This window comes from Medicago sativa, chromosome 7 (assembly GCF_051527215.1).
Source record: "Medicago sativa cultivar Bolivia chromosome 7, Bolivia_mono, whole genome shotgun sequence".
Lineage (NCBI taxonomy): Eukaryota > Viridiplantae > Streptophyta > Magnoliopsida > Fabales > Fabaceae > Medicago > Medicago sativa.
In genome coordinates, this window is record NC_140755.1 from 7,339,264 (window position 1) to 7,358,192 (window position 18,929).

General features: G+C 33.0%; 2 protein-coding genes across 2 annotated transcripts; both read left to right on the forward strand.

Moving 5' to 3' along the window:
- Window positions 1-6,794: 6,794 nt before the first annotated feature.
- LOC146903912 (uncharacterized) lies at window positions 6,795-14,391 on the forward strand. The gene is made up of 13 exons (XM_085725728.1): window positions 6,795-7,024; window positions 7,111-7,271; window positions 9,030-9,102; window positions 9,455-9,529; window positions 9,620-9,730; window positions 10,295-10,337; window positions 11,380-11,473; window positions 11,845-11,947; window positions 12,028-12,123; window positions 12,214-12,246; window positions 12,472-12,571; window positions 13,850-13,934; window positions 14,032-14,391. Exons 1-13 carry the CDS (start codon window positions 6,926-6,928, stop codon window positions 14,159-14,161), a joined length of 1,203 nt encoding a protein of 400 aa, XP_085581854.1. The 5' UTR covers window positions 6,795-6,925; the 3' UTR covers window positions 14,162-14,391.
- Window positions 14,392-17,134: 2,743 nt separating this feature from the next.
- Window positions 17,135-18,727, forward strand: LOC146903913 (uncharacterized). The gene has a single exon (XM_085728195.1). The coding sequence runs from the start codon at window positions 17,135-17,137 to the stop codon at window positions 18,725-18,727; it is 1,593 nt and encodes a 530-aa protein (XP_085584321.1).
- Window positions 18,728-18,929: the final 202 nt, after the last annotated feature.

Here is an 18,929-nt window from a genome sequence, read left to right on the forward strand (position 1 = left end):
GAGGACCTTTATCCTTATTAGAGCCATCTTTAATAAGAAATTCTAACATTTTTCTTTTCAGATTATTATCTGAAATGTTATCAATAGCTTTTAAAGCTTCATCATGTTCTGCAGTTAGAACATTTAAACCATTCATTTCGACTATTTGTTTCCAATAGTCTATCTCTTCATTACAAAGACAATCAGAGTCTGAACTTTTATTAGACTTGTTATCACTTGAAGAATCATCAATTTGATCTATAACATCATTATTATCTTCTGATTCATTATCAGAATATTTAAATAAAACTTTCTCAAGTTGAGATCTAAGATTATCATCTTCTATGTCATTAAGCTGTTTTTTCGTCCAGCATTGAGTGGCATAATGACCAGTTTTGCCGCATTTATGGCAAGTAATATTTTTTGAAAACTTATCAGCTTTCCTTTTGTTTTTAGAACTAGGAAAATTTTCCCTAGATTTTTTAGAGAAATTTTCTCTATGTTTCTTCTTATTAGAAGACTTATGATGTTTCTTTCTCTTAGTTTGAGAAGTATCATTAGAAGAAATAATTTTCTTCTTATTCTTTCTTTCAACAGTAGGTTTACCTAAGTCGAAGGCAAACTGCTCACAAAACTCACCTAATTGGTGTTTCTCAGTTAATCTCTGCTTTTTAAGCTGATTTTTTAATTTTATGTCATTGCACAAAGAAAGGCCTTCTTGAATACAAGTATTCGTAATTTGACCATAAGTTAATTCCGGGTAATTAATATTTATCCCATCATTCTTATTTCTTAACGATTGCCTAATTTTTTCGGCAAAAAGATGAGGTAAGCCATCAACAAATTTAGCTTTCCAGTGACTGTCATTAGGATTTTCAATCATAAAAAGTCTTGATAGAAAGGTATCTTTGTACCATCTAAAATGTGTCAAAGAAGGACAACGTAAATTTTGTAAAAGAGTGCAAATACGTTCTCCAACAGGTATTCTAGTACCAACAAAATTATTTATGATAGAAAGACTTAGGGTATAAACAGCGTCTTCTTCATTAGTATTAGTCACAGATCCTGTGGCTTCATTTTTAATGGTCTTTTTATGAGAAAGAATTTCTTCTCTTTGAGCAGCTGTGAGATACCAATCCCACCAACCTCTAAGTTGACCGACAAAACCAACGGTTATGAAACTAGCAATATTTCTATCAGAATTTCCTTGATGTTTACAAATGGTAGAATACATAAGCATTTTTTGAATGACTGTGACAATTTGTCTATCATTTAGACCGTCAATATTCCATTCATAAATGGATCTACCCGAGTACGAGTTTTGAACAATGTCCTCATTTTCTTCGAAAAGCAAATCTTGAGGAGAAGGTCTATCGTAATAAATTTTATCAACTCCGCGTTTAGTATAAACGGTATTAATATCAGCCTTTTCATTAAGACTAAAATCATTGAACATAGTAGCCAATTCATCAATATTTTCAAAATCCTTATTAGAATTTTTTGATTCATTTTCTGAATCTTCATCTTTAGAAATAACATTAAGATTTAATTTCTTAAGTTTTTCTTACAAGGTATTCATAAATTCATTCGAATTATCATCAATTTTGAAATTCTCAATTTTAGTGGGAGGCTGAATTATAGGAGTTTCACTAATTTGGTCATAAAACCCTTTTGAAGTTGAAGTTGAAGGAATATCCTTTTTTTCAAAATGGTCAATTATAATCTTTTGATTGTCGATGTTCTTTTCAACTAAAAATTTTAAAAACGCGATATCTTTATCTAAAGACAACAGTTGATCTCCGATTCGAGTCAAATAAGCATTAGAAAAATTTTGCGCTTTGATTATAGAGTTTAACTCATTAAGGCTATTTAAGGTATTACCTATTTTAGGTCCTAAATTAGTGTGTGAATACGCAACAGCTTCAACGTCAGTTCCCAAAGTCAAACTTTTTTCAGGAGGGAAAGGCGATTGAATAGGCTCATTTTGCCCAATAATATACCAAGACCTAGATTTTAGAGTCAAAATTTCTTTTTCATTTTGAGTAAGAAAATAGGTTATAAACCATTCAACAAATCTAATGAACTCTTGAGTTATCCTGAGATGTTCATAATAATCATCTTTAATTTTTTCTCTTTCCCAATCTGGGAATTTCTTGAAAAACCATTTTCTGAAATCGGAATATTTTTCCATCATAAATTCATCATTTATGAATTTTCTCCACAGACTATTAGGCGTAAGATCCATTAAAAATCTGATTGGGTTGGGGAGGTTTTACCTTCCTTTTGACTGTTATTAGTCTCATAAACTCCATAAGGAATTTTGTTGTCACTCATAATTACGTGTTCAACAGTTTCAGATTCATCTTTAGTTTTAGATGTCGAAGCTTCTGAAAAAGATTTCCTAGAAATATTACTAGGCACAGAATAAAAATTGTTGGAAGAATATCTAGAAGATATACTTCTCGGTATTCTGCAAATTCTCTGAGGACTAAAACGAATTTCAACATCTCCATCCGTAGTTTGAACAATTTGTTCAACATTTCTATTCATGATAGGTTCAGGGTTAACGATACGAGGAAGATTCCAATTATCGGGGAAATCTAATTCTTCCCATCTTATAAGTCTATTGGTAGCAACCTTAGAGGTCAATAAATTAGTATTAACCAAAGTAGTGGTTCCAGGATGACTTATTTGTCTAGCTTTAGGATTAAGGGTATTTAACACCTTAAAATATATCCTATAACAAACAGTCATAATTTGACTTCCAGCTTTAAAATCATAACCATTAGTATGAATATTCATTTGTAAAGCTTCAAATAAATGTTTATCAGACAAAGATAAACTCAAATTAGGTGCTATATCAAAATAGACTGGTCCATGACATAAACTGGACTCAATAACAGCAGCTAAAGATTCTTTAAAATTATTGCATCTGCCATCTCTAACGTATGCCATTATACTGGTATTTAAGCCAAGCAGAGTTAAAGGTCTAATAGCAATTTGTATTAACCCCACATGTATATATTTATACTCTTTAAAGGATTCTAAATCCTTTTTACACAACATATATATATCTTGAGAATCTTTTGAGATTCTAACATTTTGTTCAATGGTCTTAACAGCCATTCTAGACTTAAAGTCAAACATCCCAAAATTGTAAATTTCTTTTTTAAGAACAGAGGGTATTACCCATTTGTTTAAGTTTTCCAAATTGTTTGGGAATTCGACCAATTCTTGATTGGTGGTAAGATCATTTTGATCTGGTTCTTCCATGAAGAAAACAAAGGGCGAACAGTGTTATGACATAGTTAAATAACAAAGTAGAACAAAGTATTAAAACTTTCTCATGATCATAGTAACAAGAAGTTTAGACTTAAAAAACTTTTATAAAAGTCTCTAAACCTATCAACCCGCAGGGATAGAAGAGCAACGCTCTCAACGAGACATCGAACGTAGTAATCTGACAAAAATTCAAGTTAACAACAGACAAGCAACATCTCTAACTCCCTCCCCGGGAAAAAACGAGATTTTTGTCTGAAACAAGAATCACCAGATCCGTCCCAAAATTCTTTTATGTTAAAATAAAAGTTATTATGATCATGACAACGTATTAGTACTTAAATTTACTAAGTTAAAACTAAGTCATAACAAAAGTTTAGCCTCTAATTGTCATTCAATTAGAGTTAGGTAGAAGAGGTACCTGGATCCAAAACGGAAAGGCGATGATAAGTTTAGATATATATATATATATATATATATATATATATATATATATATATATATAGGACATATGAAGTGAGAGGAGTTGTTATAGTGAGAGATAAGAGGAGCAATTATCAGCCATCAGATTAAAACCAAAGGCTAAGATGCTTTCAACTTTAAAACCAATTAAAACCATGTGATTATTTTCTCTTCTTCTCAAGGCCGCTTCAGTTTCTCCAACATAAAAAACTGCATCTTTCCTTCCACCATATGGTTAATCATCTGGGCAAAAACCCATATGGTATTGTAATTACAAATCTAGGGGTAACACCCAATGAACATCAACATCATTGTTCCTTTCTTCCTTTGCTGTCGCACACACACCTTTCTCTCTATTCCATTATGCCTTTGTCATGCAATGGAAAGAAACATCAAATCATTTTTTTTCATTCCCACAACATTGGTTTGTTTGTTTTTTCAATAAAACCTAAACAGGGTCAAAGTTCAACACTCAAATTGCTGCCTTTGAATACCGTCATTCGTGCTGAGGTGTACGCCGTCGATGTTTCTGCTCTGCAATTTTTTAATTGATTTTCGTTTTCAAAAATTAAAAAAAAATAAAAGAATGAATTGATTTCAAAAATAATTGTTCCTTGCTATCTCCATCACCACCATCCCGTCCAGATCTCGCAAACCATGACATTGTCGCTGTCGTTGGTCTTCATCCTTTTTTTTTCACGTAATGAATTACGTTTTCTTACTTCGATAATTGTAGATCTGAAAGAGATAGGGAGAAATAAACATAGAGGGAGAGACAACAATGGGAGTGAGAGAGCCGCAACAACATGAATACCTTTGCAATAATAAAAATACCCTTGAGATACCTTGTGATACTCCAATGCACCTGTTAATTAAAATAGAATGTTAGAAGTGGCCGATAGAAGAGTGGTTGCGAGAGCCGGATCCTAGGGGGTGCAAGCAGCGCTATAGCACCGAGCCTCCCCAGGGTATGGGCCTCGAAAAAAAATTTATAGCCCAGTACCCCCCACTAAAAAAGAAAATACTCTTTCTCTAATACATACCAACGCGCGTTCCATTCATCTCACCATCAGTGTTTCGTTTTTCTTTTACTTCCTTTCATGGAATTGGCTGATTTTTGTTGAATGTCAAAATTGCTAAATGCTGGAATAGAGATTGATAGAGATTAATTTTATGAGTTCTTCAAATAGAGATTAATTTTATGAGTTTTTCAAATTGCTAAATTGGCTGATTTATGGTTTAATTTTATGAGGCTGACAAGTTCAATTAGAGATTAACGTTTTCCCCTTTCCAAAACAACACTGACATTGTTCTTTTAAAAAAAATACATCTTTATTTTATTATGGGTCTCATTTCAATTCAAGCACCGAGCCTCCATATTCGTAGGAACGGCCCTGGTGGTTGCCTTGTCGGGACACTATTGAGAGTTTGGATACTCTCATCTCATTCCATACAAATTATACAAGATTCTATGACAAAAAATATTGGAATATGTAAAACCACTTCTTGGGTTTAGTCGATATTCATGCTGTAAGTCATCAATTTCTTATCCACATCATCAAATTTATCCAAAAACTTTGAAATATTTTCTAATCATGCTCTATTGAGACTGCTTCTAGCTTAAGACTAAGATGTATGCCATTCTTAATGATCTTCGTTTAACAAGTGAAAGTTCAAAAGTATTATTTTTGTATCATGCTCTACAATTGCAATTGGATTGATTATTCAATGAACTTCACCTCTTCATCCATATGCTCCTCTCATCATGCAAATTCGACAATTTCATTTCATAATTTACATTTGACTTTTATTGAATATGCATATTGACGAACCAAGATCAATGCTACCTCTAGTGTCACCCTTAAAATTTAAACTAATTGTCCTTCTGAACTTAGTCATACTTTGCTAGTTGATGTCTTAGACGATGTTACGTGTCCTCTTGCATGAAAAAGGTAAGATTGTGACCGAAAATTACCTTTAGGTTTTGTTTGGTAAAAAAATAATTAATAACTGACAAGATAGCTTACAGAGCTTAAACTAATTTATAACTGATAGTGAATACACTAACTGATTGAATTTGTAGCGTTTGATAAAATTAGCGGTTGAACCAACTTATAAATATGAAATGACATTATTTAAAAATAAATTGAAATGACATATTAAATTAATATTTGACTTAGCATATATATATATATATATATATATATATATATATATATTTGTTTTTTTGTTGGTGGCCGGGGTTCGAACCTCGGACCTTGCATATTTTATGCATTGTCCCTACCAACTGAGCTAAGCTGACGAGGACACACTATAAGTTTGTGAAAACCTATAGACTAATTAAAATAAGGGAAATGATAATGAGTGCCTCCGGGGCACTTTTTAAGGACAAGAAATAGTAAGTATTTATGAAAATGTGTGTATGCATTGGAAATCGAAATATTTAACTTTTTTAAATAATAATTGTTTATTTAGAATGCTTAAAGAGTGCCCCGAAGACACTCGTTAACATGACCTTAAAATAAACTATAAGTTCGTAATAAAGAGGCAAAGTAACCAAACAAATCGTTTTTAATCAAATGAGTTTAAGACATAAGGTGTGTTGATTTGTTAGAAAATGAAGAACATGACATGACAACTTTAGTTGTACGGTGTCTGATTTGTAAAACTGTTTCAGAAACATGACAAACTAGAGACAAGAAAAAAACTAGAATTGAGTCTAGCAGTTTTCGAGATATGATTTGGTTTAGGTTTAGTTTTGTGGTAAAAAATAATCATGCGGATTGTTTTGCTTCGATTGAGTTTTAAAATAAAATTTGAATCAAACCAATACAAATTAAGGTTGGATTTTTTTTTTTTTTGAATCAGCACAATTTAGGGTTGAATGAGTTGATGGTTTTTTCGAGACGATAATTATTTTTATTTTCAACGTTAAAATCGAATTAAAAAGTTAAAACACAATGTATTTTCTCTTGTAAAAAAAACATATTTTCAACAAAAACGCTTAATAATTTACAAATTTAAAAATAAAATAGTAGTAGTAACAGTATAAACTCCTAAAACCCTTGTCTCTCCCCTCCCTCTCCCTTCCGTTGCAGCCACGCCTCTCCGTTTTGATAAGCGCTTTTTTTTTCTTTCATAAACCTTGAAGCAGTATAATTTTCTTTACCATTCATAAAAAAAATTGAGTTTAGGTTTTACAAAAATGGGTAGTAGTTCTGCAAAAAAATCTAAAAAAATGCAAAAACGTGACAGTGATTTCGATGAATACGATGATAATGATGATGATATGTCCTATAACGAGGTAGCAATTCATTCACTGTTCCATTTTTTTGTTATTTCGTTGTTTTTTTTTTTTGTTTTTGAATTTTGATTTTTGTGATGGTGTAGGTAAATGATGATAGCGAGTTGGAGGAGGAGGAAGATGGAGAGGATGAGGGAAGTGATGAGGAAGAAGAAGATGAGGGACAAGAGGAAAGTGGATGGAAAGATGATGAAATGGAACAACTTGAGAAAGAGTACAGGGATCTTCATCACCAAGAACAGGAGCTGTAAGATTGTAATTTATGCATACGCTTTTGTTTTTATCGTTGATGTTATTTTAATTTATATTGTTGGCTAGCTGTAAGATTGGTAAAGAACCCATATGGGACTCTTGCTTTGGATGTGTAGTAAGACTAGGCGGAATAAGATTAGAAATGAGAACATTAGAGAGAGAGAGAGAATTTCGGTAGCATCTAAAGTAGAAAAGATGGTGGAAACCTATAAAGCACGGACACTCTTCGGATTAGGCGTGTCCTGATGTCGGAGACGTGTCGTGTTTGACACCGACACGACCTCGATACAAATAATTACACTGAATTATGTGATTTTCTCAAATTATTAGCGGTGTCGGCGTGTCAGTGTCCGTGCGTATCCGTGCTTCATAGGTGGAAACTAAGCTTAGGTCGTTTGGGCATGTAGATAGAAGACTTGTGGATTCTATAGTACGGAGAGTAGATCAGATGGAGGGTAGTCAAATCACTAGAGCCAGAGGAAGATCCTAGAAAAACTATTAAGAAAGATTTAGAGATTAATGAGTTAGATAGATAGAGATATGTTATATGATAGGTAATTATGGCGTTGTTTTAACCCATGTGGTTGACCCCACTTAGTGGGATAAGACTTGGCTGTTATTGTTGTTAGCTAGCTTTGAAACACTGACAATGACACAAAATCGCACACTAACATGTACACACCGTAATTTATGAAAATGGAAGTGATTGAATGCAACCTCATGCGTTGGTTTCGGACACTGGCACATGTCAGACACCGAAAATTGCTTTTGAAACGAAATGTTGGTGCTTCATAGCTAGCTATTGCTAGATTTATAGTTGCATTTGCAAATACAAGTACGTGCTCAGTACGGGCACTTCACCATTTTACAAATATCAATGCTCCAGAGGCCAGAGCTACATACATTCTATGTAGCACCTGCAATTTAGATTAAGGGAGTGTTTGGTGTCTGTTCGAGACTTGTTGGTGTCTGATACAACTTATATGGTTATATCCAATCAATTCCATTTTCTTAAATTATTAACAGTGTTTACGTGTCACTATCAGTGTCGCTGTTTGGTGTCCATGCATGTTTGTGTAAGGGTTTCATACCCTACAATAGACCCATAATGGGTCCAACCCTTCCTTGCCTTGTCATGGTGGGAGCTTTCTACTACTTGATTTTGCTTTATTGCTAGATTCAAAGTTTAAGAATTATGCTATTGCATATTTTGGACTTGTTTCAGTTGAAGACTTTGTTTCTGGTTTAAGTTTTACTTGTTTTACTGGTTCTGTCTGTGTTGAGTAAAAGTTTAATTTGCATTAAATATTTTGTTTTTTACTTAAATACTCTACATAGGTTAATTTGTTTGTTTTCTGCTACCACTAGGCACTAATCTAATTTAAATCATACCCTTGGACTATCTAATTAGTACAAATTTAGTTTATTATTATTGTTGTTGTTTTTGTCTCGTATCATTTATCAATAACACTGTCCTTTTTGACTGAGAGTCCTTGCTTCTATTAACATTAAGGATTGCATAATATCTGCATGATGTTGCTTTGGCATTATTGTGGAATGATACATTGGTTGCCATGCAATATGTCAATGTGAGAAATCTGGTCTGCATATAACCCGATGGCTCATGAATAATCTCACTAGCTGTTGTTATAGAGGAATTGGGTTACAGGGAACTTATTGTATTATTTCCTTTGCTTAATCTATGAGATTCTGTGGATTCTAAAATATGTGAATTTTGTCTTTTTGACCTCAGAAACACTTTGAAGAACTTGAAGCATCATAAGGATGAAGATCTCCTGAAAGGGCAAGCTGTGAAAAGCCAGAAGGTGTGCTTTCTGTTTCACTATGGAGTAGACTTTTGTGTTTGGAGTTTTTGTCATTTATTTATTCTTCTGTTTCCTTATTTGCTTTGTACTGTAGTAGGGTGCAAAATGTTTATTAATCATTAACTCAGATATTTGTCATTTGTAGCTCTCTCACGATTGCTTCAGTATTATTTTGTGGTTTCTATCACGAGTTTATAATATCTGCCATAGATCCTTTTGAGTTTATAATAAGGGTTTTTCTATCATGTGCAAATTTGCACATGTTAAGAAGTTTAAAGTAGTAACTTTGACTTGGAACTTGTGCTTTTTATATTAATTATAATAATACCATCAAAATTTGTTTTGACTGAAGGCCCTCTGGTACAAAATTCTTGAGCTTAGATTCTTACTTCAGAAGCCATTCTCAAATTCAAATAGGCTACCCCAGGTATTTTCCTTCCCCCACTTTTGTGATTCAATGGGATTTACTATTTTATCCATCTAATTGTCATGGCCAAACATGGTTAATTTTCTGCAGGAATCAATAAAAGAATCATTTTGTGAATCAGACGAGACAGTTAGAGGCGCATATGAAGATTTGATAACTTCTTCCAAGGAGACTTTGGATTCTATATTGGAACTTCAAGAGGTGTGGATTGTGTCAATATCTAAATAAAAGAATGGTTGAATGTTGTTTCATTTCTATGTTTCTCTATGAGCTAGTTTGGATGAACTTCTCAACAAACACCTTTGAAATGATAAATATGATAATAATTTACAATAACTGAGTCATTTAGAAATAGTTTCTCATCTAAGTTGCATGAGCTATCGTGTCTCAGTTTTTTCTGAATCTCTAATAAATATGATAATAATCGTACAATAACAGAGTTATTTTAAAAATAGCTTCTCGTCCACGTTGAATGAACTATTGCATCTGAATTTTTTCTAAAGCTCTCTTTTAATTTCAGTCCTAACATCTATAACATTATAAGATTTTTTTGTAAGTGAAGAACCATAAACTTATTCTAACTGAGAAGCTACCATAAGCTAGAAATTCATTCAAACCAGGTCCATGTCACGTCATATGAAGACTATGAAGTCAGTATTTTGTTTTATTGACATTAATATGTTCAATCTCCTCTAATTTATTAGCAAGTGATTTTCTGTTTATGTAAAAGATTCATTATTGATTGATCTTTTTTTCGTGTTCCAGGCTCTGATCGCAAAGAATCCATCAGTTGCTCAAGCCAGTAATGGTGAGTTCTTCATGTTCTTATTTCCCAATCTCTGTCTTTTATGTTTGTGCAATGTCTTTGTACTTTGTAGTTACTATTGAGTTATCTATAGATTATTCTGTGTAAGCAATGGTAATACTCGTACCACAGTTGCTTTAGGAATGTGGAAGGGATTTATATTTTCCCCCCTTTTATATAGCTGTTATACTATGGACCATATGCTTTGCTTCTATTTTGGTGTCATGTACTTGAAGCATACAGCACTAACCCATTTTGAATATTTTCATGAGATGTCAACATGTTTCTTTTGTCATAGATTATCATATTGTTTAGCCAGATTTACCTATGAAGTATGGTGAGTAGAGCCCATTTGTTATTCTAGTTGAAAAGGGCCGCAAGAATGGAGAGAAGGAAAAGTTGAGTGTGTGTCATGAGCCAGTCATAACTTGAAAATTATGATTTTTTTGTTAGGGAAGAACTATTATAGGAAAGGTTATCTGTCTATATGGTTAATCTATACCATTTACTTCTTTACAATCATTATAGGAAGGGGATCGTCCAATTGGCAGATTTCCGTTCATGGCCCAAATATTTCTCTTTACTGTGATTGATAGCAGATGGAGAAATGTGAAACCTAACATGAATTCTGTGTCCATTTTTTCTCAAACTATGATGAATTTTGTGTCCATTTTTTCTTCTTTTTATCATCTGTTAGCACAGACATAGCACTGTCCAAACTTGCCTTTGTCCTCTCTAAGACAATCTTGTTCAAAAATTGATTTGTGCTAGATATGATATTGTTCTAATGTTACTTTCAAATTCCAAGGTTAATAAACTTTCTTTTAATAACTCTAAGACAACATTGTTCAAAACTTAGATTTTTGCTGGATATGATAATGTTCTAATGTGACTTTACTCTTCAAAAGTAACCAAAATTTCCTTTGTTTTAATAAACTCTTGGACAGCTTTGTTGAAAACATTGATTTGTGCTGGAGATGATGGAGTTCTAATGCGTGACTTTTAACTTCCAAAGTAACCAAATTTTTCGTTTCTTTTAATAAAGGTTCAGAAAGGTCATCAAAAGATTTAGAAGATTCTCACAATTTGGATGACAATCTTGATCAAGAGTGGTCACAGATTTCTCGGATGCACAGCAGGTATTTTTATAACCTTCTAACTGCCCTATTTTGTGATAGGCATTCATTTTCTCGAAATATTGCATTTTTTATACTTATATCTCTTGTTTCATGCTATGAAGCACAGACACCACATACGACACTGACACCGGTAATAATTTGAAAAAAATGGCATATTTGAATGTAATCACATGTGTCGGTGTCAGACACTAGATACAACTTCTATCAAGTGTTGATGCTACAGAGGTTTCAAGAGCCTCATCTTTGTGTCGGTTATGCTTGTAACTTATCCATGCCATATGTTTTTCACTTTAGCTGCATTTTTATCTTAAAATTTGCTGTTCTTTTTACCTGGCTGCTTGGCTGATGCTATTCACAATTGTATCTTGCAGTATGGCAACTTTCAGGGACAAGTCAATTAACAAATGGCAGAGGATGACACAAGTGACAACCGGTGCTGCTGCAATTAAAGGAAAATTGCATGCTTTTAATCAGGTAAAGTTCTGTGACTGGACTGTGGATTTTTACCATGTGACAAGCCAATTATTTTACTCCTGATTTGTTTCGTGTTGCAGGATATCAGCCATCAAGTTGCTGCTTATATGAGAGATCCCAGTAGAATGATCAAACAGATGCAACTGAGAAGATCAGCTATTAAAATATTTGGATCAGTAAGTCAGTTTTAATCTTAGTTGTTTCAAAACAGTTAGAAGCTGATTTATAACCCTTTGTCATTGACACTTATTGGCTTATGTTTCCAGGATGCCGAGGTTAATGATAGCTCTAATGAACCGGTAAGCCTTATACATTACTAAAGTCTGTGTTTAATTTTGTAATAACTTAATATTACAATATAGGTACTTGAGTTTGTCTTGCAACATTGGGATGTTGTGATATTGTCAAGTCCTTTTTTTCACTTTACACGTCCCCTCGTTATACTCCTTGTTTTTTTTTTTTTTTTTTTTTTTTTTTGTCATTTCAGTTTTGAACATCACAGTTTTGAATTTAATTGTGCTCAGGAAACACATGCTGACGGTGATCCTGAACTTCTGGACGATTCTGAATTTTATCAGCAATTATTGAAAGAATTTTTTGAGACAATTGATCCTTCATCATCAGGTAAACAATTTCTTTTTGGTTGACTAATTTTAGCTACACTCACTCTAACACTCTTTTCAACACTCAATTTTTTTATTTGGTTAAGTTCATGTAGGTTCCACCACTTTGAGAATAATTTCAACATAAAGTTGTGGGGTCCAAATAAATTTCAGACAATAAGAATGGAATATTGAGAAGATAATGTTAGAATGATTGTTGGTAGCACTTTTTTTTAAAATTTTATTTTTGTTAAAATAATTTTACTTCTAGTACCATTGAACTAGTTTGAGCCTTTATTTTTCATGTTCATGAAATAAATATGCTATCCATGTATACTGATACATATAAATAAGAAAAATACTTGGACACACACACACACATTTGAGAAAAGGTTGAAAGAGAAAATAATTAAATAATGTGTTTTTTCAAAATAAGTAAATGATATATAATTTTGTGTGTGCGTCCAAATGGTGTGTCCAAATACTTGTGACCAAGCAAGACTTCCTCTATAAATAAAATGTATTGGCGTTTATGACTTATAAATCTTGTGTTGCATATGCGACTGCCACCAGTTTTGACTTTGACTTTAATGTTTATAATACCTTTGTTTTTTGACGAAATGTTTATAATACCTGACTACGCATTCTAAGGTTGGAACTCAACACTCTTTAACGTGCTTTTGTATTTTCCTCCCTCCCTCCCTTTCCTGGGTTAGGTGAATGTCAACCTAGGATTTTGTTTTTTCCTTTATTTGAATATATTTTTAGCTTATAGAAAAAGATATTTTTCACTGGCACGGTAGGCACTTGGCTTGAATTTCACTTTGGTTTTTGAAATGTGAAGATTGTCTAATACTTGCTGCCTCTGAACTGAAAATTTTGCTATTTTCCCCACCATGCCTTTGCGAGGATCGTAAAGAAGCATAGATGTAAATAATCATACACTGACAATGTAAACAAGTTTTATATAGATGCCCAATCATATTTCATCTCCTCAATGTGGTCATACTAAACAAATTTTAAGAACTATAATTTTAAAGATATGACAATGGTAAAATAAGATTGGACGTCTATGTATAACTTATTTATAAACTATATTTTAACATTTGGAATGTTAAGAAACAGGTAAAGGATGTATAATTATCTAGTACTTCGTGTTCGTACTACCATTTACAAAAGCTGGAATTTACTTGTGCTGTTTATCACCATAACATTATTGTCAGTTACCACTCTTGAAATAAGACTCTTTTGCATGTATGGAATTACATGTTCTCATTTGTGGCTATTCTCATTTGAACAGAGAAAGCATTCTATGCTTTGAAAAGAATGCAAACCAAAAAAAGAAAAATTGTTGATCGCCGTGCCTCAAAAAGTCGTAAGATAAGGTACAGAATGATCTCCACACATTTCCTTTTTCTACCATTGTCATATATATTTTGCATTTAAGAACTGAGTAAGTTTTTGAATGAATTGTTATTGAAGGTACAATGTCCATGAAAAGATAGTAAACTTTATGGCTCCTCGACCGGCAAATCTTCCTCCCATGGCGCCAATGCTATTTGATGATCTGTTTGGATTGAAGACTCAAAGATCATCTGCTGCAGCCTCATAATCACGGTTGGCTGTGTAACATAAAGTTTTGACTTATTTCTCAGTATATGTTGTACTAATTAACCTTCAATATGATGTTGATTATCGAGGAATTTAACTTTTCTCATAAGAGCCAATTTTGCTGTAAATCTATTTGGAAATAGACATGTGAAATATACAATTTCTCACCTTAAGATTAGACAAAATGTTTGTTTACTAATGCTCTAAGAACAACCTGGAGGATCTTTCTTACTGTTGTTCCCTGCAGAGATATTTCTATGCTTTATAGTTTTTAGCCTTAGCCCTTTGATTGGGAAGTAAAATCAGATTAATGTTTGTTTCAATCAGAGATCAAATTATTTGAATAACCACATAATTTGATCTTGTTAAATTACATTAATTATTTGTGTCTGAGTGCTTGATTTAATTTCATAGATAGCCACATAATAATGTTTAGTTTCTTTTTGGAAGGAAATAATGTTTAGTTTCTAGTCCTTACAAATCAATCCCAGCTACTGTACCAATAGGACTATTCACATTAAACTTTAATTATTCATTTTGGCTTTGTTTGCGAGTTTGGAGGGTAAGGGAAGACTTTGAAGGGTGGAAAATGTAACATCCAAAAATTTAACTTATATTTAAAAGTGTTTTAAAATAAATAATAGAATAATAATATAAGAATTGAAAAGGGGGGGGGGGATAGTATTTTTGTTGTTAAAAGAAAAAAAAATATAAAAGAATAAAATTTTCTTTCTCCCCATCGTTACTTTGTTTCTAATAAAAAAAAAAATTAAAAAAATGGAATGGATAATTGAAGGAAGAAGATAGGAACCGTAAGTTTTCTAGTAAGAGTACACACTCATTTTCCTATAAATAAGGGTTTTTGCTAATCACCAACACACACCACAAAAACTCTCTTCTCTCTAAGAAAACCAGGTTAGTCTTCTCTCTCTCTCTTCCTTTCCTTTTCTCAACTTTCTCTCTTCAATCTATATTTATTCTTTATTCTCTTGTTTTATATTGTTGTACTGGAATTCTGATTTTTCAAGTTACTCTTAATTCCAAAACTAGATCTATACCCCACCACACCATCACTTTCAACAAAAAGACACAATCAAACTTTTCATTTATATTACTCATGTCTATATAACCTTGTACCTTACTAATTAAAGAAAGAATAGGTTTTATTTTTGCTCTTTCTTTATCCTTTAAAGATCATGGAACAAAGAGGAATTACCTCATAGATTTAGGCTGCACTGATTGTTTTAGTTAAGAGATAACAACACCTTTTACTTGGCTATTAAATTGGCCTTTAAAGATTGTGATTATATAAGGTAGTAACATAAGTTAGAAAACCAGGTTTGTTTACTTAAATTTGTGTTAACCGTAAGTTATTCTGCACTATTTGTGTTAAAAGTTAGAAATTAAAGACACTATTATTTTTAGAATAAAAACTTAAATTTGGATGTTATGAATTTTTCTCATAACAAAGTTGTAGAAAACAATATGTGCGTATAACATTTGTTGAATGAGTTGTAGTGACTAATGATAAATTTTCTGTCTATTGGATTCTAGTATACTTAAAAATCTTGTAAATATAACAAACTTTCGTCACAATAAGACATCATTTTTCTACAAAAAGAAAGTCATAAATATATGGAAACAAAGTTCCTTTACTGTGGTTAGACTTACGATGAAGATACAGCAGGGCAAAAATGAGTTCGGATGGTGTTGTGTGCGCTGTGAAATTCATGTTCAGTATTATGTCTTTAGCACTTTCAGAAAAAAAAAAGAATTAAGAAAAGAGAGTATGGAGAAAAAGCTGGATTCTTTTTGTTAGTTAGAAATGAATAAATTAAAAATGGGTTTTTATTTTAGTCTTATGTAGTATGAAAAGCCTAAGACAGTATAACCTTGATTATAACTATAGTCTAATAGATAGTTATTTTGGATGAGTATTCTAGGTGATATTGGAGCTGCTTTAGACGGAAACAATATAACAACAACTTTCGAAGAAACCGAAGGTACGGGAAATTACTACTAATAAGTTTTAAAGATTTTGCATAAGTTATGTGCTTAAGTGATTATGTGTGAGTAAATAACTCTACTTGTGAGATTTAATTTCTCGATGAGGTGATAATTTCTAGCGATCAAGTATATGTCAAAGGACATCGACTTATATGTGTTTTAGTTAATATAATTAGGAGTATTATTTTAAAAATGTAACATTCAGTAGAAAAAAAGAAAGAATGTTATTAAAGAAATATACTGAAGCATGCTATTATTTTGTTTCTTTGTTTTAAAAAGAAACATACGGAAAAAAAATGGTGAGAAAGAAAAAAAAACATAATAGTTAAGACGAGAAAAAAAAATGAATATTATTATTTTGACGCGGCCGGATTATATTTATTTACATTTTGCGATTTTTATTGTATGTGACGCACCCTATAATGTGAGAAAAAAAATAGGGGTGTTACATTAGTGGTATCAGAGCACGGTTGATTCTTTCAGGAACGTTAGAGAAAGTCCGTACTTATTGCGTTTGTTTGTACTAACTTTGTATAGATTATTATATTATTTAATAATTAGGTTCTAACCAATTATGAATTTTAGGAACCCAATGATTCGTAGAAATAATCATATAGAAGCAGATAATGGAGAAGCAAGCAATACCGAAGGAGGTATGGAAAGAGCTATTCAAGCTATGGCAGAAATGGCAGCAACCATTGCAGAACAAACTGCTGCGAAGGATGAAAGGGATATTCGAAAGCAACAAAGGGAAGAACGAAACGCTGAAAATAAAGGATTAGTAGATTTCAGACGTCACGATCCTCCACAATTTCTGTGAGAAACCGAACCAGAGAAAGCTGACTTATGGCTCGAAGAGATAGAAAAGATATTCGCTGTGTTGAGATGTCCTGACGAAGTAAAGGTAACATATGCATCTTACTTACTATTGGGAGATGCCGAATACTGGTGGAAAGGAACTCGCAAGATGATTGAAGCTAACAATCAAGATATTACTTGGGAAATATTTCGCACGAAATTTCTCGACAAGTATTTTCCTAGAAGTGCTAAAACTAACAAAGAACAAGAGTTTCTTCTCTTGAAACAAGGTGGAATGACAGTTGATGAATATGGGGCTAAGTTTGAATCATTGTCCAAACATTTTCGTTTCTTCCAGGATCAAATTGACGAAGATTGGTTGTGTGAAAGATTTGAAGGTGGACTTAGATTTAGTATCAAGGAGTCTGTATTGCCATTGGAAATTCGTCAGTTTCAACCTTTGGTTGAAAAATGCAGAAAGATAGAAAGGATGAAAGAAGGTGGAATTAATCGAAACAATGTAGGAGGACCATCTAGGGGGAAATATCCTTCACAAGGATCAAACCAGAAGGGAAAGGCACCACAAAAGAAACCCTACTCACGACCTCCAGGTAACAACCGCGATCAACAACCTTATCGTCCAGTCGTATATGCTTTTGGAGGAGGACAATCAAGGAACCAACCTCCAAACAATATCCGAAAGTGTTTCAAATGTCAGAAAACAGATCATTTGGCGAACATTTGTCCAATTAAGGGATTGATATGTTATCAATGTGGAGATTCAGGACATTTTGCTAGAGACTGCCCAAATCAAAAAGTTGAACCAAAGATGAACAATGTAAGAGGTGTCAAACCAACTGTTAGAGGAAGAGTTTACACTCTGAATGGTGCTGAAGCTTCTCAATCAGAAGATCTCATACAGGGAAATTGCGATATGTTAGGTAATATTCTAACTGTACTATATGATTCAGGCGCAACTCATTCATTTATTTCCATGGATCGTGTGAAACAGTTAAAATTACCAATTACGGCATTGCCTTTTAACTTAATTGTTTCTACTCCAACTTCTGAACCTATTTTTGCACATTTTGTATGTCAAAACTGTCCTATTGTTATTCAGGATAGAAAATTCCATATTGACTTGATATGTTTGCCTTTAAAACAATTAGATGTGATTTTAGGCATGGACTGGTTATCTTTCAACCAGATTCTTTTAGATTGTGCACACAAGAACATAATTTTTCCTAACCCTGAGGTTTCTGGATTTATATCTGCCAATCAAGTAAAAGCTTCCTTAAAAGAAGGAGCTCAAGGATACATGTTATTATCTTCTTTAGAAATCGAGAGTGAATTAGTATTGAGCCAAATACCGGTCGCAAAAGATTTTCCGGATGTATTTCCGGAAGATGTTCCAGGTTTACCCCCAGTTAGAGACGTCGAATTTTCGATCGATCTAGTACCTGGATCAAGTCCAATTTCAATCGCACCGTATAGGATGTCACCCAATGAGTTAGCAGAACTAAAAACTCAGATTGAGGACTTATCATCAAAACAATTCATTAGACCAAGTGTTTCACCTTGGGGAGCACCAGTGTTGTTGGTGAAAAAGAAAGATGGAAGCTCGAGACTTTGTGTGGATTATCGACAACTCAACAAAGTGACGATCAAGAACAAGTATCCATTACCTCGCATAGACGACTTGATGGATCAACTCCAAGGAGCTTCTATTTTCTCAAAGATTGACTTAAGGACAGGTTATTGATGACATGCTGTCATTACGTAATTTTTAGGACTTATTGTGACATTTTGATAGAGTTCTCATGCAATTTATACCGTTCTGGAGTGCAAAAAAGCTTAAATATTGAAGTCTGTTCGAAGGAAATCGGGCCACGCCAATTTCAAGCCGTGCTGCGATTTTTGAAGCAAAATTACATCCTCCCTGTTTGAGGGAAATCGCGGCACGC